This window comes from Notolabrus celidotus, chromosome 24, assembly GCF_009762535.1.
Source record: "Notolabrus celidotus isolate fNotCel1 chromosome 24, fNotCel1.pri, whole genome shotgun sequence".
NCBI lineage: Eukaryota > Metazoa > Chordata > Actinopteri > Labriformes > Labridae > Notolabrus > Notolabrus celidotus.
The window spans coordinates 5733465-5757366 of NC_048295.1; the positions used below are offsets into that span (position 1 = coordinate 5733465).

The 23902-nt window shown below is 44.0% G+C and overlaps 1 protein-coding gene across 2 annotated transcripts in view; it reads left to right on the plus strand.

Annotated features, from left to right (window-relative positions):
* nlgn4xa (neuroligin 4 X-linked a) overlaps window positions 1-23902 on the plus strand; it is a 104308-nt gene that overhangs the window by 27372 nt on the left and 53034 nt on the right. The window contains exons 8-9 of one of the 2 annotated variants that reach the window (XM_034677615.1): window positions 14007-14734; window positions 22161-22217. In XM_034677615.1, coding sequence (XP_034533506.1) covers window positions 14287-14734; window positions 22161-22217 — 505 coding nt within the window. In that variant the 5' untranslated portion in view covers window positions 14007-14286. The remainder of the gene's footprint in view (window positions 1-14006; window positions 14735-22160; window positions 22218-23902) is intronic. The other variant, XR_004630145.1, reaches the window with a different exon arrangement.

The window sequence follows — 23902 nt, forward strand, 5'->3', positions numbered from 1 at the left end:
CAGTACTTCTTAAGTTAACTTCTTAAGTACTCTGTATGGAGAGCAAAAGCAGGCGTAATGACATCCTGGCTCCCATGGTTGTTAACCTGAGGAGGAACGAAGCCTCTGTGAAATGCACTGTTTACAGTGAAACTGAGACTCAACACAAACAGATGCACAGGCTACTAGTTTCACTGTAAACAATGCAGGAAGTCTTACAATAGTTTGCATGGCTACAGGTTGCTATTTACAAACACATTGTGTGTCATTGCTCAGAAATATCTAATGCACAGTCTGTTTTTCCTGAAGGAGTCTCAAATCATGAAGCGTTGCATTAAAGGCGTTGTGTAATCAGCTGCTTCTCACATATTCTCCAGCTTGAGAGTAAAGCATATTTATTAAGACGTCAACAAACCTTATGCTTCAAGTGAGCAAACACAGATATATAAGGAGAAATAAACTCTGCATGTGTAGATCAGACAGACAGAGAGAGAGAGACTCTCCACAGGAACAGAAAACAGAAAGCTTCCTGCAGGGTATGAAATGCCTCTGAGTGTACAAGTGTGCTAATGAATGTCCTGTATTTGCACGACTAACAACTCAAGTTATGAGAACAATCAGATCAATATTTAGTCTTCTGATAGTTTCATAAGACCAGATTGTTAAGCAGCGACTGAAATCATTCTGGCTGTGAGATCTCAACACATTTTTCTGTAAAATGAAAAATGGTATATTTTTTTTGCTGCAGCTTTCTTTGATGATGAAATCTTCGGCTCCTTCATGTAGCAGGAAGCTACACATGTCGTCCGCCACAGGTTGCAGATAGATTCGTAATCATGTCTAACATTAGATTTGGCGTCACAGGCTGCAGTGACGTCCTCTCATGAAAGTCTTGCAGCCGTTCTGACAGAAGCTGATATAAACTTCAGAGGGAGGAGGATACCCCCGACCGCTGAGGGTCTGATACGGGGGAGAGGGAATAAATGATGACGATATCAAAGGGAGGCCCGGCGTCTCGTCCTTGGGCTCCGCGGTCCGGGCTGTAGGTCTGTTTTCTCTGACATGATGAGGAGGAGGAGCGCGCTGCTTTGAAATTAACTTGACCTTGATATCACGGGGAGGCTTTAGCATCCGATTCTAACCTTTTATCATTATCTGAATTTAAATGCAGACGGTTGAAGAGAAAGATATCATCAGTTCACATTGTTGCTTTCTTCAGATCAAATCAAACGTGTGTGTGAGCTGCATTCAGAAGAACAGAGCGCTATCTGCAGACTTACAGCTGAAAAAACAGAGATCTTTAAAGAGCGCTGGAAAGAGGAAGATGACCAAGAGGATGAGGAGGGAATGTTTCATTTATAACAGTCAGTGCTGAGCAAATAATCACGTCCTGAGTCCTTTAGGCTTTCTTAAAGCCTGAATCTAACCCTGTGATCCAAACATTTGAAAGGACCTGTCGCTGTGCATATGAACTAACTAACGTCTGGTGTTTCACAGCCTTTCAAAGAGACAAATATAGTGTGCATATGTTTTTTAGAGTGCATATCTTTATGTGAGTGTGCAACAAAGTGCAGGATATCTTTGTATTTATTCAAACTAACAGGCATTTCCAAATCCCACAGGTTTGGTCTCCTCCTCCTTGCAGGATGAATGAAGATGAGAGGGAACGTTTTCATGACACAGTGATGTCAGAACATCTGTGTTTTTCTGTTGGCACGTTGCATAAACTGACGCAGGGCCTCATAAAGGTCTTCTGTGACTTTTCAAATCGGTTGACGTTCAGGGACCGTGTTGTGGTTCGTGTTTGCGGCGTCTTCTTGAGTTCTCTGCCTTGCACTGATCTAAAGTTATGCTCTCCAAATGAAATAGATGTAGTTTTAGAAATATCCTCCATGTTGTTAACTGATTCAGAATGCTAGCAGGATACAGCGCTTTTGCCACAGTGTCAACAGGAAGAGGTGATGTGTCATCTCGACCCGCCTTGATGTTTTTGAGAAAGGAAGCTGAGTTTAACTGAATAAAAGGGTTAAATGTAAACCAGTATATGGAGAAGAGTGAGGGGCCCCACAGCTGTGTTGGCCCCGGGGCACCTGAATTGGGTTAATCCAGCCCTGGCAGCAGTCTTCTGCTCATCAACAGGCATTCAACCCAAAAGAAGTTGGAAAAATCAGTTTTTCTTACATCATCATCATGTTGGGAAGCATTTCTCACGCTCTACTGTGAGGTGGACCCTCGGGAGTACCCGGGTCCTGGTCCGTGGAGCAGCCGGTGCCATGTTGCACGCACCATGCCAGAGCTGCCACAACACAGCGGCTGGTTAAGGGTGATGGAGAGAATGCGGCAATCCATTGGCTGCAGGCTTAGTAAATTTCAGGCCGTGTAGTCCAATAGAGAGAGAGAGTGAGAGTGAGAGAGAGAAAGAGAGAGAGTGAGAGAGAGAGAGAGAGAGAGAGAGAGAGAGAGAGAGAGAGACCTGGTTTCTCTCTCTCTAATCTTGTCCTCGGAGCACACTCTCTCTATGAGAGCAATTAGATTCAGCAGCGTTCCCGTTGCCTCTGCAATGACTCATTGAAACATCTTCTGCGCTGATAAAGCCGAATCTCTATTCTCCCGCACCACACACACACACGCACACACTCACGCACGCACACACACACGCACACAGGACGTATAGTTGGGCTGCCTTCAGTGCTTCGGGACTGCTGCGCTTCTGACTTTGGATTTGCGGAGCGGCAGGCTGCTGGACGTGGACTTTATTGTGGGTTTTTTTGCGTATGTGGGGTGTTTTTGGCGCACAGAGGGGAGTGACACGGCGCGGATCCTGGCTGAGGTGAGTAGAGCTGTCGGGCTTTTTCCTCCAGCAAGGAAACAGAGCAAAATTTATAGACGAGCTGCTGATTTCTGTGCGTTTTTCCTGCGCTGACCCCCTCCTCTCTGCTCCTCTGGCGGCTTGTCCGGACACTTAAGCTAATCCTGACACATTTACTGTTTATCTCAGCTGGATCATGATTCCATCCATGAGATGTAGCGTGAAAAATGATAACAATGAGGCTACATTTTGAGGTTTTTAATCGAGAAAGACCCCGGAGCAGTGGAGGCTCATTCTTGCGCACTTTCCCCTGACTCCAGCTGATGATTTGTTGCCTAAACGATGACAGAATGATGGATAAAACGCTGCACCCAACACAACGGGCTCTGATTCCAAGGATCTGAAGCCTCCACATGAAGAATAATCTATTATTTGATGTGTGAATCAGTGTTTTTAGCGTTTTCTCTGCGCAGACAGTGTGTGTGTGTGATGGTGCGTTAACCAAAGTCGGTGCAACAGCTCGGTTAACTTTAATGCGACAGGACGCAGAGCACGAAGCGTTTTCCTTCAACATGGCAAAGCGTTTAAAGCCCTTTTCATACCTGCATTTGTGCACAACTCTTTTTGTGTCTGAGATGCAGCAGCAGAGAGAGAGACAGAGAGAAAGGGAGAGAGAGGTAGAGAGAGAGAGATCTCCGGGCATCTCCAGAAAGCAGCCCTCTCACTGCGCGCGTCTCTTCCCGAGCAGCCACAAGATGGTGGTGTGGATATCTGGATGTGGGTTTTTCAGGGAAGGGGACTAAAGAGTGGGGTGGTGGTGAAAGACTGAGTGGGGTTTGGAGCAGGATTTTTTTACAGCTACACCGCTGCTAATGCTGTGATTTTCAGCTTGTATTCACTCTGGGTGGCATTCACACTCCCTCTGCAGAGGAGCCACAGATTCCCACAGGCTGATGCTGCTGCTTTAACATGGGATGACCTTGTGTGTGTGTGTGTGTGTGATAGTGTGTGCGTGTGTGTGTTGTCATGCACACACCTGCTGCAAAATTAAATGATCATGTTTGGGGTGGATTGAAGAAGAAGAAGGTTCCTGCATGAGGGCAAAGATGCAGAAAGTCATGAGAAGCTGCAGAATGAGTCTGAAAAGGTGTTGGTGCAACATTTATGTTGTATTGAAAACCTGCTCAGGTGGATCTGCTGGTGCAAAATGGTTGATGAATGTGTCTCAAATGGATTTATTCTCAAAAAATTTAATATCTGCCTCCTTTTTTCATCACAGCCGTGTTCTGCTCTAGAGGAAAGGCTGCCTTCCTTCGCCATCTTTAGCACAGAGGGAGAAAAAAAATGGCCATGCAGGTGTACAATCACCTCAGAGGGACTGTAGGAGACTTCATTCTAAGATTACCCTCCCTGAAATGTTCACATTTTGAGATCAGGACATTCCTACTTTTATTAATCTGCCTTTTATTGTAAAACAAAAAAAAAAGTACAACAATCACTCCTCTTTCAATCATTCCTCCTCTCCTGAGATTTTTTTAATCCAATTTCCACAAACTGCACTGACACATTCAGGTCATTCAGAAATGAAAAAGTCAAATATTTCAAACATGCACACATCATGCTGTGCAAAGCTCTGCAATCCCCTCATCCTGCACGTTCCAAATCATATCAAGGATTCCTGGAATAAAAACATGTCAGGGGACCAATGCAGGAAATTGGTTTTGTTCTTTGTGGGAGAATAGTGAGTGCTGGTTTTGTAAAAAAAAAAAAACAGGCACTCAGAGTTGACTTTGAATCTTATTAAATTCACGCTGACCCACATCTGCCCTGCTGTTTCTCAAAAACCAAGAAATCAAGACATCTGAAGCAGGATCTAAGCGAGCAGCTTCATTACTGCTCCGTTTTTACCCTCATCATCCCGGCCCCTGCTGGCCTCCTGTCATACGTTATATTAACATGTTTATCTGACAGGTCAGGGTTGATGTGCTAAACACACACACATACACACATACACACACAGAGGCATGACTCACAGGTAGAGGCATAGGGTTGTGTAAGATGTTGGGTTGCCATGATGGAGCGTGTGTGTGACTAATGTGTTTTATTGTGTGCAGAGTGAGGGGAGCTGTGAAGGAGGGATTAATGCACAGTGAGACATCCTGATCTGTGACAAATACACACACTTATAGCTCCACTAGGCCTCTCTTTGTGTGTGTGTGTGTGTGTGTGTGTGTGTGTGTGTGTGTGTGTGTGTGTGTGTGTGTGTGTGCTGCAGTCATGGGGTTGGCAGTAAAATGGATGTTACATATCTGTAAACTCGTCCTTGTCATCTTTAGGAAAGTAGTGCAGTTATTTCCTGTTGTAGCATTCATCCTGGCCTCCGTCTCAAAGTTAATTTGTTTGTTTTAATATGTGGCTGTCATCGGCGTTCACAAACTGAAGGACAAATACGAACATGTGGCACCTCATCTAGTGCTGGGTGAAATAACCAAACAGCCTGAAGCGAGGCTCGTTCCTGTAAACAAGGATCTGTTTTCGGCCCTTCATTTACATTTAACATTTTCCTTTTCGTCGTCTAAAAAGCTCTTCATGTAAGTGAGTGTTTCTGCACAGCTTCAGAGCTAATCTCTGTTTGCTTATCTGAAAACACAGATCACGTGACGTTCAGGAACACTTTGCATGCAGGGGAAGGTGGAAAGAGGTACATAAAGGGGCTGTTAACACTACTGGACACAGGATAGCTTAAAGAAAACCTTCCCTCCTGAATATGTAGGCCAAAATATTAGACACACAATACAGAGAGTGGAGTCAGCAGCACCCCAGAGTCTGCATGTCAAGGCTGAGGGTCCTTTTGACATGCACCATTCAGTGCCTTGCTCACTGGCACCTCTCCAGCTCCCAGCCCAGTTTCCATACATTGGTCAATACCAGTACTTGAACCTGTGACCCTCCTGGTAGAGCTGGCCGATATTGAAGAAGATGTTATCATGTTAAATTTTCCATATCAGTCAATATCAATACATATAAAATTGTATTCTGTATCTCAGTATAGTAGAGTATTGTTTTGAGTTGTGCTCTCCCCTTTAAGATTACTAAGGGTTACAGGCAGAGTGATGTTGTTTCCCACAGTGCAGTGAATGCATCATGTTTATTCAGTGTATTCAGTCAGAAATGCACAGCAGAACTTGTCTCCATGTTCTTCCTTAACCCACATCCTGAAAGTTTATTTAATGAAGTGTATTAAGTTAAAAGTGGATGCTAGTGTTGCAGAAGTGATGCATTTAAAACCAAAATGTAGTCATGTGACTTCACCCGGAAGTTTGGCACCTCAGGCTGGATCAAACATGCTCATGTAGCAACCTCCAAGCTGTGTAAGACAGAATCAGTTCTAAACTCAGCAACGTTTGGGCCAGATGATCTGATCTCTGAAACAAGAGGAACTTCTCCCAAATACAGAGAGAGGAAGAGAGAGAGAGGGAAGTGGATCTGATTGATTGTCTTCTGTAGGTGTGTGTGTGTGCGTGTGTGGGAGGTTCAGATACCATTCAACGATCTGACAAGCTCTTTGTTGAAGCCATCCTGATGCTTTCAGTCGCCCCCTTATGTTTGGATTGGAGCTGAAATTTGAGAGAATTAGTGAAGCTTCCCGCATCTGTTCGTGATCTCATCAGGAGTTTTTCTTTATTAAATCACAAAGTGTTTTTGTTTTGTTGCTTTCCAGACATGCAGAACGTGCATTTTAATGACTTGTATCCACTCTGAATCTTATTAGATATACACAAGCAGCTCTGCATTCAAGGGATGTTTGCATATGTTGTGATGCTGCCTCTGCAAATGACAGTATTTATTTAGATTGTAGGGAAAGAAACAGATCAGATAGAGGCCCAACTTTAGATTTGGAAGGATCTTTGCTGTGAGACCTCTCACTGAGATCAGATGCATTGATTTGCATTTATATCTACTCATGCATTCAACACTTGTCAGCTCTTTGCATTTATTTTAAACGTTGATCATATCATAAAAGCTGCAGAATTAAAGTCTAAAGGCTGCAGAATATTCAGGATGCATGTTTTAAATGTTGACATTTCTTTAAAGAAGTCTTTTAAAGCAGCTCAGAATAATTTCAAGAAATGAGCTTCCAGCATCCTCAACAGTTCCTCCAACAAGCCGCCAACATTTCCTTATTTTAGTTAAATGACAAGATTTACAAACAACCTTTCATTTAAACCTCAATCAGCATTTTTTTCCCCAATGTGAGTGACATAAAATGTGTAAAATTCCACATAATAACAATGCATTCAAGCTGAATTGTGCAGGCTTCTTCCTCTGATGCATAAAGTTTAACTGAAGTAGCTGTATCTGCTGTTGAAGTGTCACTTTAAAGATGATTCTGTATCTAAAAAGATGCATAAAAACAAAGTTTTATGGCCTTGGTAATCCTCGTAAAGACGCCTCAGGGGCTTTCCATCCTGATGTGTAAACCTCATCATTCTGAATATATAATATACTGCACACAGCCTGTATATGGAGCTAATTATGATCTGCAGCAGTCCATAGTCAGTGACATGTGCAGGGGGACAGGGAGCCTTTGACAGGATCATTTCATTATGATTGAAATGCAAATGACATCCTTCTCCTTCATTGATATTCATGAGTTATCTCCGATAATCATTAAGAGCGAGGAACAATGTTCACAATCTCCTGTGAGCTTCTGTCGAGGAGAGGCACTGAGCGCGCTCTGCATTCACCCCGTGCCGCCTGAAGGACGCTTTATCATAAAACGCCCCATTATTACAAACAGCGTACACTGTGTCAATTTATCGCAGACGCATTCACAAGCACATAACCTCCGTGAACAATGAGAGACAATTCAACCTGTGCAGAGCGGCTCTCATTCAGCCCCTCTCTCTGTTTGATTCCTGTGCTGCTGCTGTGTGAGGCCGACACAGACGCTGATATTCTTCATATTGGTGCTAAATTTCATTATTATGTAACCGCTCTAGTGGGCAAACAGCCGGTGACGAACAGCCTGCGTCTGCACTCACACACACACTGAGGGAAATAATGCAATCATGGAAATATACACTGAATAGGGTGCCGCCATAATGTCCATGATACAGCAAACACACATGGAGCTACTGTAGCAACATAAAGGCACAGTTTTTATTTTTAAAGGGGAAGTTTTTAAGGAAACACTGACAAAAGAGAGCTCTTCTGGATGAGTTAGCTGCTTTGGTAAAACCAGAAACAGCCTTTACATCCTTCTGACTGATAAAAACAAGGATGTACCTCACAGAGCATGGGAGTTGTGTATCTACCTCTACCCATACCTCTCAGATGTGTCCTGCTCTTGTCCTTTAAGGTATAAAAGCTAATTCTGAACAACAGAACAGTCAAAGAGAACCCAACCAACCAGGATATGCTGGACCAGAAACTCCCCATGATAACAGAGCACAGGAGTTGCTGTGCACTGTTCGTCTCTATTGTTTAGCATACTCGTGCTGTGTGCAACTTCTGTGATTTCATTGGTTAGTTTGATCCAACAGGATATTTATGTGACATTCGATGACACCAGAATGCAGCTGTCGATCAACAACTCCCACGCTCAGCAGGATTGAGTAGTTTTGGTTAAAGGAGTCTGGTGGCTTTGAGGGGAGCGATGTTATGACTGCTTCTGGCTTCAAGGTCTATGTCTGCAGGGATCCTCTCTGTGATGTTGTCAGACACTTATGCAAAGATCAGACGCCACCTTATGTGCACGATTAGAGCCTGATGTGTCTGGACCAATTAGCCCCTAAAATCAATCCCAACAAGGTCACATCAAGGTCACCTCATGACCTCCAGTCACAAAGTCTGACATGTTTGATTGATTTGATCAAAGTCACGGGTGTAAACAAACACAATGCTGCAGGCCAGTGTCCTCAAGCCCCGCCCCTCTTCCTTCCAACATCCTGTTGGCTGTTGATGATTGGCCGGGTACCACCTTCTGAATCCATCTGCTGCAGCCCTCCTGATGATCCCTGCCCCTCAGACTCATTACCACAGTAAAGTATGTAAACTTAGCGCCCTGGTTGAAAAGGACAACCCGTTAGCGTGCTCATGTTCCTGCACTGGGGTTATTAATTCGAGCTCGGAGCGTTTAAGAGTTAAAGCACCTTCAAGAATATCAGCTCCCTAATTAATATGCAAATGTGCATAATGTCAGTGCACAGAGGAGAGGCTGAGGGGTAAACATGAAGATTTATTATTTCTATTCTTGCACATAGTAACACTGAAAGGAGATACTGTTAATGAGACTTTATTGAAGTTTCACTGGAGTTGAACACGAGAGAAACCCGGGGCGAGTTTAGACTCTGCTTTCACAGGATAAGCCGTGAGCCTCTCAGGTCAGAGCTTGCTTATTCTATAGACTTTCTTTTATTATTTATAGAGTCAGTCATTTTCAATTTGACCAATTTTCGGCCAGCAAAATAAATATTTAAAGGATTTAGTATTTATCCCCCGTAATTATGTTCTTGGCAGCAAAGCTTGATGACCAACTGGCCAAAGTGGGCAGCAGCCCCGGACCCTCGGGGGACGTAAAGGCTCCAGATTCTACACGCAATTAGTTTGTGGTAATTTAATTAAATGCAACAGTGTCTGTCACGTTGTGTACATGACAGAAGCGTGCTGTGTTCTGAAGTGATAGAGGGCCTAAAGCTGCTTACATGATGCATTTAGGAAGGTTTGATTTATGCAAACATCAACTTCTGCAGACTGATGACTTTATTATAAGACAACCTTTTTTGTGTCTCTCAGTTTCTGGGAGATGGAATCAGTTTTCTGTTCTGACTTCACATCATCTGCATATGATAGCACAACAGTTGAACTCAGAAATAAGAAGTTACCTCTTGCAGACTCTTTCACACTCTGGTCTTTTAAGTAAAGTAAAGTCTCATTGCAGGAAGTGAGCCTGAATTAGTTTTTAGTGTGAGGGGATTTATGGTCAGTCTTGCTTCCTGTTCTTATGTTGCATTTAAAATATGTTTGCAGAGCTGTGATCTTGGTTCCCAAAATATTCCCTGCAACTTCTGCAGCCGGTCCATGCAGGATTGCCTCAGTCATGTTGGGATTGGACTAGGGCTGGGCGATAATTAGAGAGCTAAATCCAGATACAAGCTAACAAACCATCTGGTTTCTTCAACTCTCAGTCAGGACCAAAAATCTGCCTTTAAATTTAAATGAAATAATGATATGATGTCTATCATGACTACATCTTTTTCAATATTGCCCTGCTCTAAATTGGACTCCATTTAAAAAAAACTCTCATGTAACAATTTACTTCTTGTCGTCTCTCAGACAGACCGGACACATTTCCAGACCCTGCATCATTGTGTATTTGCTTCATAATCTCTCTGTAAATATCAAAGCCTCCTCATGCAGTACAGTTCTGTCATCCTCCGGCTGAGACAAATGGACATAATACTCTTTAAATGTCAACAATGCATGTCCGTCCATGCTGTGATATTACCTCACAGTCAGCTTAATCAATACACGCACAGCTCTGTCCCCGAGCTGGTGACACTTTGTGGAGCCGCTCCATTAACGAAGCAGTGATCTGTGACCCGGCGGACTCGCAGCATGTTTGACTGAGCTTCTGCAACCGAACACACTCTCATCTCAATTAGACGGGTTCTTATTTGGACGTCCTTTTTCAGCCAGCGGATCCTGGAGGTTTTCATTTCTCCAGGGGAACACTGAGGGGTGTGAGAATAAATGATCACTCTCACTGTTCTGAGCTGACCACAGCGCATGCATCAAGGACGTTTCTATCACATCAAGGTGGAGAAGATTAGATTTCTCCTGCACGGTTCACTGAGAAACTTTGGATTAGACATGCACACACACAGTGTTTATGTACTGCATGTGTTATACGGCCAAAACCTGATCTTCACGATGTAAAAACCCGACCTCTATCAGGACCCAGACCCTTGTTGTGACCTGGATTCAGGTGTTACTACCAAATTCATTTGTATCTACAGTAGCGGGACATCACAGCAGAGTAATGAGGATGTGTATGTTTATGTTGGAGTGTAAACTGAGCTCTGCAAACATAAGCTGAAGTATAGATTTAGTGTTTCAAACTGCAGCAATATTGAAACTCTGCAGCTTCACAGTGAAAGCTGAGCCGTGTGTAGTCGACCACAGAAGCCTAAACAGCATGTGTCCTGTCTGATGACCAGGATTCACCCTGAGCTCCTCCTCTAATTTCTTTAAGACAGTGTTTTTATATCATACTTGAACTCATGCATCTCCTCCCTCCTCCAGTGACGGCTCAGGGACACTTTTCAGGCTTCAGAGGAGCAGCAGCAGAAATTTAAGAGACTGTTTTCCTCCAGAAATATTTTTAAGGGTTTGTTGTCTGCACTCTCCCCGTCAATGGCTCCACGCCCTTGTTAGTGGAGCAAAAACTCTGAGACATCTTTGCCTCCATTCCTGCCAGTTGTCAGTGATTGTTACCATAGAAACAACACTGCTGGCTCTGAGATGAGCCTCAGGGCATGATGGGAAAACTTTTTCAGCTTAAAGGGTTGGTTCGCCCCAATTTACAAAACGTCATGTTTTCCTCCTCTACCTGGTTGGTTATTGAATTTTACAAATAAAGTTCAGACTTTTTTTTTTATTCAGCGCTGCAGACTCTTCATGTCTGATGCTTTAGAAGCTTTTTCAGCTTTTATAATGAAATGTTTCAGTCTGGAATAAAAGCTCAGCGGGACAGTTTGTGAATCATTGCTCAAATAGGAGGTCAATTGGGATTCTGAGGGACTACTTTCTGCAGTGGATGAATGCGCATTTGGCATTTTAGTGAGTGCCTGTTGCTGCAGGATGCTGTAAGTAGCACTCACGGACAAATTCTACCTCTCAGATCCTTCACTGCTCCGGATCTGACAGGTTTCTATTCTAGTCAATGTGTTAACTTCCACTGGATCCGCTCTGTTGTGTTCCGGCTGTGTCTCTGTGTTATGAGGAGAGGAGGAGGATGATCCTTGATTCAGCAATTACCTTAGGAAAGCTTTGGCCACATGACTCCAGCTGTCCGGCGGTCCTGCTCCGTGCGCCGTTCCTGGACCGCAGTGGATCGGAGACAGACTGTGCACGAATGCATTTTTGTTTGGAGATGTATTCAAGTTTATGAAGCTTATAGCACTTTAAATCTCACAGTTTTATCTTTTAATTTATGAATGCACAGTCTGATATGACTGCATCTTTCTCATTCATGCTTTCATGAATGCTTTTCATCGCCTTCCATATTTGTGCAGCAATCTTATCTCACCTCCACTGGTGCATAAAATGCCCTCGACCTCAGGCCAGTAATTTGGAAAATGGAAACATGCAGCAGCTCCAAAACACAAAAGTTTTAGAAGGGAGGAATACAATAAAGTGCAGAAGGAGAACCGAGGAAGGACAACAATAAAGAACAGAGTAGCAAGGTCAGAATACGGACCACCGTGGATAGAAAAATATAGATTTAAAAAAAAAATCACTTCAAACTACAAGAGAGGAAAGTGACAAACTCAAATAGATCTAAGACGTGCAATCTCACCTCAACATGCAATCCTTGAAAAGGACAAAATGCTCAAAAAGCACTTGATCCCACCGGAGAGGAGTGTAGAACAAACTCAGGAAGAGAGACACAAGGACGAATATACACAGCAGAGTTAGAGTCAGAGAGACGCTGGAGCTCCTGGAGGATGAAGACCCAGATCCAAACATCTGGATTGTGGCACCGACAGTCAGGAGAGAGAAGAGAGGGATCCTGGGGTGGCAGATGGCCCGAAACAGGGAAGCCTGTGAAAGTGAAAGAGAGGAGACAAGATGGAGAGAGTGCACGGAGAGAGAGAGAGAGAGAGAGAGAGAGAGAGAGAGAGAGAGAGAGAGAGAGAGAGAGAGAGAGAGAGAGAGAGAGAGAGAGAGAGAGAGAGAGAGAGAGAGAGAGAGAGAGAGAGAGAGAGAGAGAGAGAGAGAGAGGGTACACACAGCTGTGACTGTGGGAGGAAAACAAACAGGGGGGTTACAGAGCTGCAGAGGTTTTCTCAAAGTTTGTTCAAACACAGAGAGGGTTTGATTCCCAGAGCCTCCTGGCTGAGAGGTGAAGATGCTGCTCGCCGTAATGAGGAGGTGAAGTGTAGACAGGAATCTGACGGAGAGACGTAGAGAAATCATTTTATTCACTCAGGACAGGAAAGACTTTAACAGGAAATCAGGTCAAGGCAGAGGGAGACAATCAACTCCCTGGTCTATTTCTGTCTGCAAACACGCCGTCCTCTCGGACATAGAGAGCATCATTTTTGCATTGTTTGTCTCCATGATGAAACTGCAGCCGTCACTTGTGTCAACTCGTCCAACACAACTCCATCGTTCATTAAGACCCCGAATAATCAGAAGATGGTGGTTTTAGGAAAACCAGAGTTCCACTTTGAGAGGGATTTTCCTCAGTGTTTGTAAAGCTCTGACTCGTCTGAGCTGGTGTCTTCGGAGGCTGACAGGCCTGCATGACAGATCCTCAGTAACAGCTTGAATCCTTTCGGTTCTGTCCCATTAATCCGTGTTGAAAACTGTTTAGTCTGAAAATCTCGCCGGCAAAGATTGGCATGTACTTTGACTCTATTAGCAGAACGCCTCTCATTTATTCATGCAGCCTTTTCATTTATATTTGATATCAGAAAGGAGTCGGTGCCGGTCAGCGTGAGATTTAATAATTGATTCAGCCTGAGCGTGAGTGACAGCCACTGTTATATGAGTGAGACGCTAATTAATCAGCGCTTTCTGATTGGAGCAGTCAGGCGGGACGTTTTCAACCTAAACACTCATAATATGTAGAGATGTGTATTTAAAGCACATCATAAGACGAGGGGTAATGTGAGGAGACTCCAGTCGCTGAATTAATGATTGGCGTGTCGTCGAGTTTTGGAATAAATGTCTGTGAGATGATTTCAAGACGGCAGAGGAAACATCTGAGTGAGCAGAACTTGTGCTGTAACATTTTAACATGGGGCTCTATGGGGACTGATTCACTGCAGGAGACACACTCTAGTGGACACTCAGGGAACTACAGCTTTATTCTACTTCATTTTCCAGCTGCTGAAGTTCCTGCTTGGTTTGCATCATTGCATCATTGCATGGATTGCGATATATATGCAGAAACATAACATGTGTCTGTTTTTATCTTTTCTTGCAGGATACTGGATCACAGTGGATTCCAGAGAGTCCTAAGCTCTCTCCTGCTCTGGACGAGGGCGCACAGTGGCTGCAGATCTCCACACAGGCTCTCATAATGGGGAGCTCAGAGAAATCTGCTTCATTGGGCTGGAGCTCCGTCGCTCAGCTCGCTGTCTGAGCAGGAACAGGAAGTATCTAGGTGGAGGGGTAGGGGGGGGGCACCAAGAAGGACCCGAGGGTGGACCGTGACCACGTCCCGCCAGGCTCAGGCTCAGGCTCAGGCTCAGCACCACAGGAGCATGTCCGGACGCCCTTCATGGATGTGTCGCTCCACGGCCGGGGTCATCCCTCTGCTGTGGGTGTGGCTGGCAGCCATCTTTGTGGTGGCGGCGGCTCAGACCCAGCAGCATCCCGTCGTGACTACTAATTATGGGAAATTGCGAGGAGTGAAGGTTACATTACCCAACGAGATCCTGGGGCCGGTGGAGCAGTATTTGGGGATCCCGTATGCACTCGCTCCCACAGGAGAGCGGAGGTTCCAGGCGCCGGAGCCGCCGATGTCCTGGCCGGGGATCAGGAATGCTACTCAGTTTGCTCCAGTTTGCCCTCAGTTCTTGGAGGATCGCTTTTTACTCAATGATATGCTGCCAGTGTGGTTCACAGCTAACTTGGATACAGTGGTTACCTACGTGCAGGAGCAGAGCGAGGACTGCCTCTACCTGAACATCTACGTCCCCACAGAGGACGGTAAGTCTTCTCTCCATCCTTATTTCAAAGACTCTGTTTGACTTGTAACTTGTGATCTACTTGTACCTGAATATTCCTGCTTAGACACATGCAGGGGATTTGTTTTGTTGCCTGCTGCAGCATCATAACACAGTCATAGTTTCCCCATCAACATCTGAACCAAACTAACCTCTACACTCCTGTCACATCTGCACTTACACAGTTTTACCAACACATTATCTCAAGGTGCGTTTCCTCAGACTCTCCTCAAATGTTTCAAAGTAAAAGCCCAACAGGATCCATCTTTCTCTAAGCCCTTATTGTGAAATATGTTTAGCTGAGTTCACATATTTCAGCCCGTCCACAGATTTATCCACTCGATGTAAATGATTCATCAAACAAGCAAAGTGGTTATCGTATTTATTTGTCATGGCGAAGCATCAAAGCAGCGTTTTGGCTCTCCTGCACAGCAAAGCGAACCCCCAAATCCCCGTCTTGTTTTGTATAAGCGTGAAATCACTCCTGCGTGTGCACACCTGCCAGGAACAAAGTCTTCTGCGGGTTTCTGCAGAGTTCAGGGGAAGTTGACAGGGAAGTCTGTGATCCAGATTATTGTCCTGGATGAAAACAGAGGGGGTATTTCGGTTCTTGTTTGGGGTTAGGGTGAGGATGAGGGAGCGGTCGATGACTCCACTCGACTCCTGGATCTGGTTCAAAGAGTTTGATGCTTGTTTTCTGTGACTTTGCAGAGAAACGTTCAGAGCTGATGTAGAGTTTCTGTCTTCTTTTTTGGTGAGGAAAAAGAAAAGGTTAGGAGGTGAGGAGGGTTTCCCTTTAAGGGATCTAAAGGAGCAGTTCCAAAACTTTTTGTACCTCTTGCACCAAAATATGTGAGAATTTAGAGGGATTGGATGAGGTTTAAATCATGCAAACAGTGTGAACCCAGAGGAAGAAACATCTGAGGCTGAAGAAGGAGAGGTCATGTTTGTGAGAAACAACTCATTTCTCACGACCCTGTTTGCTGGAATAACTCTAATTTCTGTCTCCACATTCTTCCAGCTGTCTCTGAAATAAAAGCTCTGAAAGAGAGAAACACAGATCCCCTTAAAGAGCTGGTTAGAGCTCTGCCTAATGAAGTCCAGGGTGAGATTAAAAACAGAGTCGGAAGATCCCGTGCTGAACTGGAGCCACCCAGGCAGAGCCAGAGTTTCAACGTGTCCTGTTAGAGTGTGTGGAACAAAAGCTGACGTGTCTGCAGGTCAGGAGGGAAAGTGAGGCACATTAACGTGTGTGTGTGTGTGTGTTTGTGTGTGTGTGAGTGTGTGTGTGTGATATCTCTGACAGCTCAGCTCTATATTTAGTCAGAGCTCCTCAGTACAGGGCAGATTAAAAAGTGCAGGAGGAGGATAATCTCACAATCCTGTGTTGGTGCACGGTCGGGGGCTTTTCTCAAATCATTCAGTGCTCCAAAAAAAAAAAAGGTATTGTAGTCGGATAGACGAGTGCAGATCTTAGTATTAAGGATTTTTTGTGCACCTCTTTTCTGAAAGGATCTCTTAGAAGAGAGTTGCATGTAGAGCTGGGCGATACTGGAAAAGATGTTATCAGGATAAATATCAAATCATTATTTCATTGACTGTTTTTTATTTAGCATATTTAACCACCTGTTAGACCGTAAAGTGCTTCATTCACAACAATCTGCAGGAAGAGTTTCCTTTAGCAAATCCAGTCCAGAGGGAAGATGCTGCTCATGAGCGAACGTGCTGCAGAAAGACAGAACAGCTGCATGAACACGCTTCAAACACATAAACAATGCCGACCTTAAAACACACTCACACAGCTTTATTTCACCAACATATGCATGAAAGGAAGCGCAGCAGCAGCAGCATATGGTGCCTTTAACGCACTCACCTGACCCCATCAGCACAATTAAGCCCCGCCTCCAGCAGAAAGCAAAACAATGCATGGCTGTCTTTGGTTTACATCACACGCAGAGGCTGCTTCATATGAAACACCATCACACTAGAGGAGAGAGACGCATCCAAACAGAAACCAGATAGCTTCAGAGGACTTATGTGGATCCAGAGTCTCTCTCGTGCGTCCTGACAGTGCAAAGTTGAGACAAAGTTATGCATGCTCTGGGTTTTATTTTGGAAGGAACTAGAAGGAAAGATGAAGGAAACACCTGTAGATAGTAGAGTTTGCACATCAGGATCATTCTTGCAGAAAAGGATTCTCTGACATCCTGAGTTTGTAGCTCAGCAGCATAATTCAGAACTGCTTTCTCCTCCTTTGTTTTCGTCCTCTCTGGTTATTAGCTCTGCGGTCAGTTCAATGACTAGAGTGGTGAGAAGTATTGATTCCTCCTTGATGTGATGGTTTGTTTGTTGTTTTGTTGAGAGCCTCCAACAGCCCAAAGCATCAGAGATAATTCCTTCATTCACCAGATCTTTAAAAACAGCCGTCCTTAAGATTAGAGTTGCCCAGTTGAAGCATTTGTGGTGACAGAGCTCAGAGTTAATCAAACATCATAAGCAGGTTTTGTGTACTAAGAATTACCAGCCTCTGTGATAGATTCCTGTTTCATGTCACACTCCGAGTCTAAATTTCAGACTCTTCCAGCTGTTGAGCTCGCCCACGGTGGCTTCATCCATTAATCCAGCAGGTTTCTGAAAGGTTCCTCGACCAGCTTTAGTGAAAACATGATTCACAGCATTAGTCTGTGCAGCACCGTGTCTCCAAGCTGTTTTTAATGGATTTCAGAGAACAGAGAGAGCTGCTGTGTTCAGAGAGGTCAGCTGAGCCTTTCCACTGAAAAGAAAGCAACAAAACAAAAAGTTTTTACCTTCGTAAGGAGAGAAAATGTGAGCGTTTACTCCTCGCTCCTCTCTGAGAAAGTGAACCAAACGAGGGAGGTTATCTTTTTGTCTTCATGTTGCATGAAACCAAAAACAAAACTGTCTGGTTCTGCTCCAGGTACTTCAAGTTTTGGTTGTTTTTCCCACAGTAGAGTTTAACATACTTCAGTCAGGACCTCTTTCGTTAAAGAGAATTAACTACTTGTATGTAATAACTGATATTTGGAGGTATAACTCTGTTCTAGGAGCTCCCTGCCCTTCCACAGGTGTAAGTGGAACAGCAAAGCCTTAGGTAGGGAGAGCACACCTCCCCTCTATTTCATCTGGAGTCTCTGAGGTCCCTTGTCTCGTAGGTTCCTGCTGCTGTGGACGTGCTCTCTCCAACACGGTCTCAGCAGATGTGTGTCTAATGTGAGTCTGGTCCTGCTTGAGGCCTGTTTTAAGGCACAAAACTTAAGTTTGCACAGAAAAATTTAACATTTCTAAACTTTTGGATTTGCAATATTTGTTTTTGTACTTTCAAATATGCAAACAGAAGATTTGCTCGCTTAATGTTTGAACATGCAGAAGAAACAAATGAATTTGTGAGTGAAACTTCTGGATTTTCCCATAAATCCTCTTCATTTTCAAGCAAAGTTTTGCATCTGCAGAGAAAAATCTGAATTTTCAATCAAAACTCCGATTTGCAAAACGCAACTTTTGGATTCAAAAGCAGGATTTTACAATTCTTAATATTCTTTGATTTGCAAAACAGAAATATTGGATTCTGAAGCTGAACTCTTGGATTTGCAAACATTATCTTGGTTTGTGTTTCATTTTTTTAAAAGCTTTGCTTTGGTGTTGTGTCCAAAGTTTTTTTGTGAGATCTCTTTATTGGCAGAGCACAGCTTTAACCTTTGACCTCTTCAGTTTGGCTTCACAACAGACAGAAGACTGAAGCCATAAAACAGCTTGGAGCTGGAGCTCCTTCTTTCACATTGTAAGAGCAGCGTTGGAGAACAGAGTCATCATAATGTGTCTGTGTAGTCGGAGCTCAGCGAGGAGTAACACGTCCATCTCCGTCAGAGCTGCCCATCCTGTTTAAACCCCTCGAGTTGGTCTCATCAGAAATCCAGTGTAGAGTGGAAACAGCCTGCCAGACGACGCTCAGGGAGGGTTTATAGTTTTAATGCATCTCAAGTGATTCCTCAGATTAAGAGGCGACTTCTCTTTGTCGTAGATTGGAAGTTGGAGGAGAAAATCTAACAGAGTCTGGACTGAGCATGCTCAGATCGCTGTACTGGTATTGCATTTTAGAGTCCAGCCTTGCAGATAAACATGTTAGACATGTCTCCAGTCTTAATCTGAGTGACACTTTAGCAACATCCAAACAAACAGTTAACTTTAGGATCATTCACAAACTCGGAATCCAAATGTTTCCCCCTCATAAAGCTTTATGGTTTGAAATCTTAGTAAAAGAACCCTCTTGTAAATGAAATGCACACTTTAAGGTAAAGTCTGGGTTTTATTTCACAGAAGGAAGAAAAAACTGTAGAATGTAAAGCAGTCACAGTGGCTGCCTCGTGTTGCCGGTGTTGGAGCAGTAAAGCAGCTTTATCAGCCTCTGCAGCAGCCGCACACTGCCTGAGTCTGGGTTCATGCCGCTGTACAGAAAACAAATCAGACTGAAGATGTTTCCTCAAAAAGAGAGAGACAATACGACCATGCTCCTCTCTGTTTTTTAATTGTCAACATCTCTCACATTAGTTCTGCTTTAGTGCCCAGCGCTCAGTCTGAATGTAAAACCACGCACGGTGCTCCAGCTTCCTGTTCCCCTCACACGCCCTCCACAGGCACCGCCACCGGCCTCGTGTTCCAGCAGCAGCCTGATTTATCCCAAACCCCCTGAAACAGACCCATATTTCAGCTCTGTGAGCAGCTCTGGAGAAAGCTGCTCCTGAGATTAAAACAGTCTTTGCAGCACTTTATAAGAGGCAAAGATAAAACGAGGCACGCACACACACACACACACACACACACACACAGAAAATGGCTGTAAGTCTGCATTTTCCAAGCCGCTGCAGCTCCACTTTATTTAGTTGCATCTTGATGCCAAACACATCCAGTGATTATGTAATTTATAGGGTGTGGAGTCAGCACTTCCTTTACTCAGAGTCGCCTGAAGCCTGAATCTGTGCAACACTCAGAGAGCCGCAGCTCTGAGGGGAACAGAATCAACCCTGTGGATTCAAACAGTTATTACATTTAACATTTGAATTATTGAGGAACCGTCTTTCTGTTTGCTTACCTCAGTTTGATCAGAGCACTCTAACCTCTCTGTGCATGCTTGTAGATATTACCTCTATTTAGCTCTTAAACTGTCATATTTAAAGGTCTTGTTTTGTAGTTCTGCAGGACTGGATGCCGTGATAACGTGTGCAGGTTTTTGAAGTCTCTGATGATCCTGCATGGTCCGGTAAAGTCCTTGCATCTGGTGACATGTGACACAGTTTTTTTTTCATGGAGCCATAGAGGTCAGGAGGGTGCAGATGCCTTGGCAGGAGTTGCAGAGTGTCCTGCAGCTGCAGGGGAATTAAAACCACACACTCCTGCAGGACTGAGTCCCAAAACCTGTTCAGGAGCTCAGATTTTTGAGCATCTGGTGCCGTACTCTACTTGGCTTGGAATCTGTGGGTGCAGGATTTCTGTTTTTTGATGCCTGGGTGAGTTTTTTCATTGTTATAATTGCACAAAGATGAACGCTGCACATGATTCCTGCCAGCAGAGTCATAACCGTGACTCGTGCATGCTTCTCCCTGCACAAAATGTCACCAAATTCCAACATTTCCTCCAGGCGTCACAGTGACTCACGCTCAGGTTAAACATTAGTGCATAAACTCCAGAAGGTTCCCTTCGCTGGAAGACGCCGCCACCTTCACAATCACTGACTCCTCCTTTCATTGGCTTTGCTTCTGTCTTGCACGGCGGGTGATGAGAGGCGTTTTTATATATGCAGGGAGGAGGAAATGACTCCTGGCCGGGTCAGGTTGTGGCAGAGAGACAGAGAAGTGGTATCTGTGTCATAAACTCATCCCTGCATCAGAGGCGACAGATAGCGCGGCAGTGAGGATGTGACATTTGGAGGCTGTAATCTTGTGACATGTGGCGTTCGGTTAGCATCACGCTGTTTTCAAAGCAGTGGTAGAAAAATACAGGAAATCAAGCAAACGCAGTTGTTTACCTATCGGAGTGTGATTGCAGACGGTAAACAACACTTCTTATTTTGTTGTCTTTCATACATCATCTCTAATGATGAGCATCAGGCTGAGTGTTATTGATTCAACCTGCTGGTAACCGTCTCATGCATTCATCTTCTTACTTAAAGCTGTACTTAAAAAACTGCAATCCTCCTTTATTCTCTTCTATATAGGAAGACTACTTCAGGTCGATACAGCTCTCCTGATTTCACCTTGTTGTCTGACTCCGTGTGTCGTCTCTTTATTGAGGCTCTCCTGTATGTTGTGTGTTTGTCCCAGCGCGTGTGTGTTTGTGCATGAGCAGCTGCAGCAGATGTGTGTGTTCACGCTCGGCCAGGTTACGCCGACATGGCACCGGCCTGTGTTTGTGCAGCTTGCTCTCTCACTGTGCAAGCAGTCCACCAGTGCTGCTCTGCTGCCACATTAGCTGCCTGTTGAGAGCGATTCTGCACCCGTTTACCGATCAGTGGAACATCATGGAGGCTGCGGCACGATGAGACAGGCCCGGTGAACAGAGAGGGGACGATTGAGGCCGCACGGATGAGGGTTCACGTTTTTATTTGAGAAGTATCACATTTATTTCATGTCGGCTTCATTTCATTATAGAGGAGCTGTAATACCATCGTTTCACAGAGTCAGTCTGTGGATTCGTAAACGCGCTCAGGAGTGTTTTCAGCGTCGTTTCATTTACACTGCGCTCACTGTTAATGTTCTGTAACTTTACACAGTTCACAGGTTTTACTCTGAAAGCATGAACACTGAGCTGCAGAGGAAGTTAAAATCATAGAGTGAGGCTTCAGAGGAGACGTGCAACATTTCAGGAGACTGAAGAGGGAGGATGTCTGTCAGTATCTGTTCTGTGGAATGAAGCAGACTTCAGTTGTTTTCATCCTCCTGCAGCAGGTGAACAGGCTGTAACGTCTGCAACGTAATCTTTCGTGCATCAAAGTCTGTCTTACTTCAAACTTGTGGAAGCCAGAACAGTCGTGAAAACCTCTGATTGTTGTGTTCAGACTCCAAGATGTTGGTGACACTTCAGGGAGACGATAAAACGCATCAAACATATTTTATTTTGATATCAGCATGCCGTCATCGTTACTTCCTTTTATTCTAATGTCTTCATGTCTGACTGAGCCTCCTGATTGGATGCTTCCCACTGACCATATACAGGAAGTGTTTCATCTGATGCATCTGTTTGTGACATGTTTCTGTTCTGAACCCTCCAAACTCCGGTTGCCTCCCTGAGATAACATTTTTCTGCATTTTGAATCACATTTTTTAATTTTTTCCACTGAAAGACTTTTTTTCTTTTTCAATGTCTCCCCCTTATTCTACTTTTCTCCTCAACACCAGGAGCAAACAGGGAGCAAGGCACAGATTTCTACAGTAATGATGGTGGCGGAGACGCAGGTATTTTTCTTCATATTTTGCCCCACAATTTTTGACCGCCAAAATAAAAGCCTGACTTTTGTGCATGACAGCAAACCTGCAGAGTTATTTTTTGATCAGTTTCTTTTTGCTCCCTTTAAAGAACATTTAAGTGCACTCCTCTCAGCTCCTTTTTCTTTGTCCTGTTTGGTGGAGTGGATGTGAATCACAGGATGTTTTGAACAGGAAGGAGGTCACAGAAACTCTGCCGTTTTTTCCTCAAATAAGATACAAATTCTGCTCTGCATGAGATTTTTCCTCGTCTGATGAATACATTTTTCAGAATCAATCATGCCCCCTTCTGCCTTTCAACATTTCTTTCTTTCTGCTCTTCTCCCATCGCTCGGTGAAGCATGAGCACTAACCTTGTGTTTTTGTAACGGTGGGAATTCTTTCATCAGCGGCTGGAGAAAAACCTCCGCCACATAATTATTTGTTTCCTCTGCTAACGACTTGTTTCTCTGCATGAAAATATCCACATTTTAACATTCCTCTTCCTCAGCGTGCGGAGTAATCTGCGGGGACGAACAGATGACGGAGGGGGTGAAAAAAGCCATCGGGGACTTTCAGTTAAAGGGCACCATTTGTCTTCTGGAGGGGGGGACAGAAGAAGCAGTGACATTTTGTGAAGCACATTATTACGGGCAGTTGTTCAGGTTTTATGGATGATTCTGTGGACAGTGATATTTGACATAATCCTCAACGTGTGTATTTCTACATGATCGAGCTTTAGCCACGCAGATCTATGTGCTCAGTGAGATTTAAGGTTTTACATATATTGTTCATTTAAGATGACTTTATTGAAGTCAGAGCTGTGATGTACTCGGGGAGGGATATACAAGAACGGTCGTGTTCATCAGGTTTCTAAAATGAGTTATCTTCACTTTCTATATAATCTCTGTAGCTACAGATCAAAATTTCACATTTCAACAAGTCATTTAAGGTTAAAGAAACATGCACCCAGCTTGTACTACTCTGCATGTACTAAAATAAAAACTAATGTTAGGGTTGAGTTCTCATTTTTATTCCTACATCAGAATAAAGCATTTCTGCAGAGTTTGAGGCTAGGGCTGGGCGTTAAACCGATAGAGGCTACCATTGGAGATATTTCAATCCCAACCTATCTGACTCTTGTGACTTAATGTTTCTTATTTCACATTAATATTTGTTATGGAAATGTGGAATCAGACAGACATTTCTTGCTGATTGTTCTTGATAAATGAGAACCTGCAGAGTTTTCTTTTTGCATTTGGCATCAAAACAGTAGCAACCTGACGTGTTTTAGGTCTGTTAACCGACAACACTTCCTGTTGCATGGTTAAATGATATATGCTGTAGCCCTCCTGCAGATATATTCATGTGGATCTGATGTAGACTAAACTGGTGCAGAGATCAGTGCATGATGCTCTGAGGACACAGACTCAAACATGTCGAAGCACACAAAGCCGCTCTCTTGATGGGTTTCGTGTTGACGTGATGTTCAATGACAGAGCATTACTAATACTGGGAGGAGACTCATTTCCATATTTCATTTATTACGGCGGCCTTGCAGCAATAACCAGTGTGGTGTAATGATGCGTGCATGAAGTGATGCAAGATGGCTGAGCGTTGATTTTGAGGATAAAGTTCATGAGAAAGGGGAAATTAGCTCTGCATCAAAGTGCAAA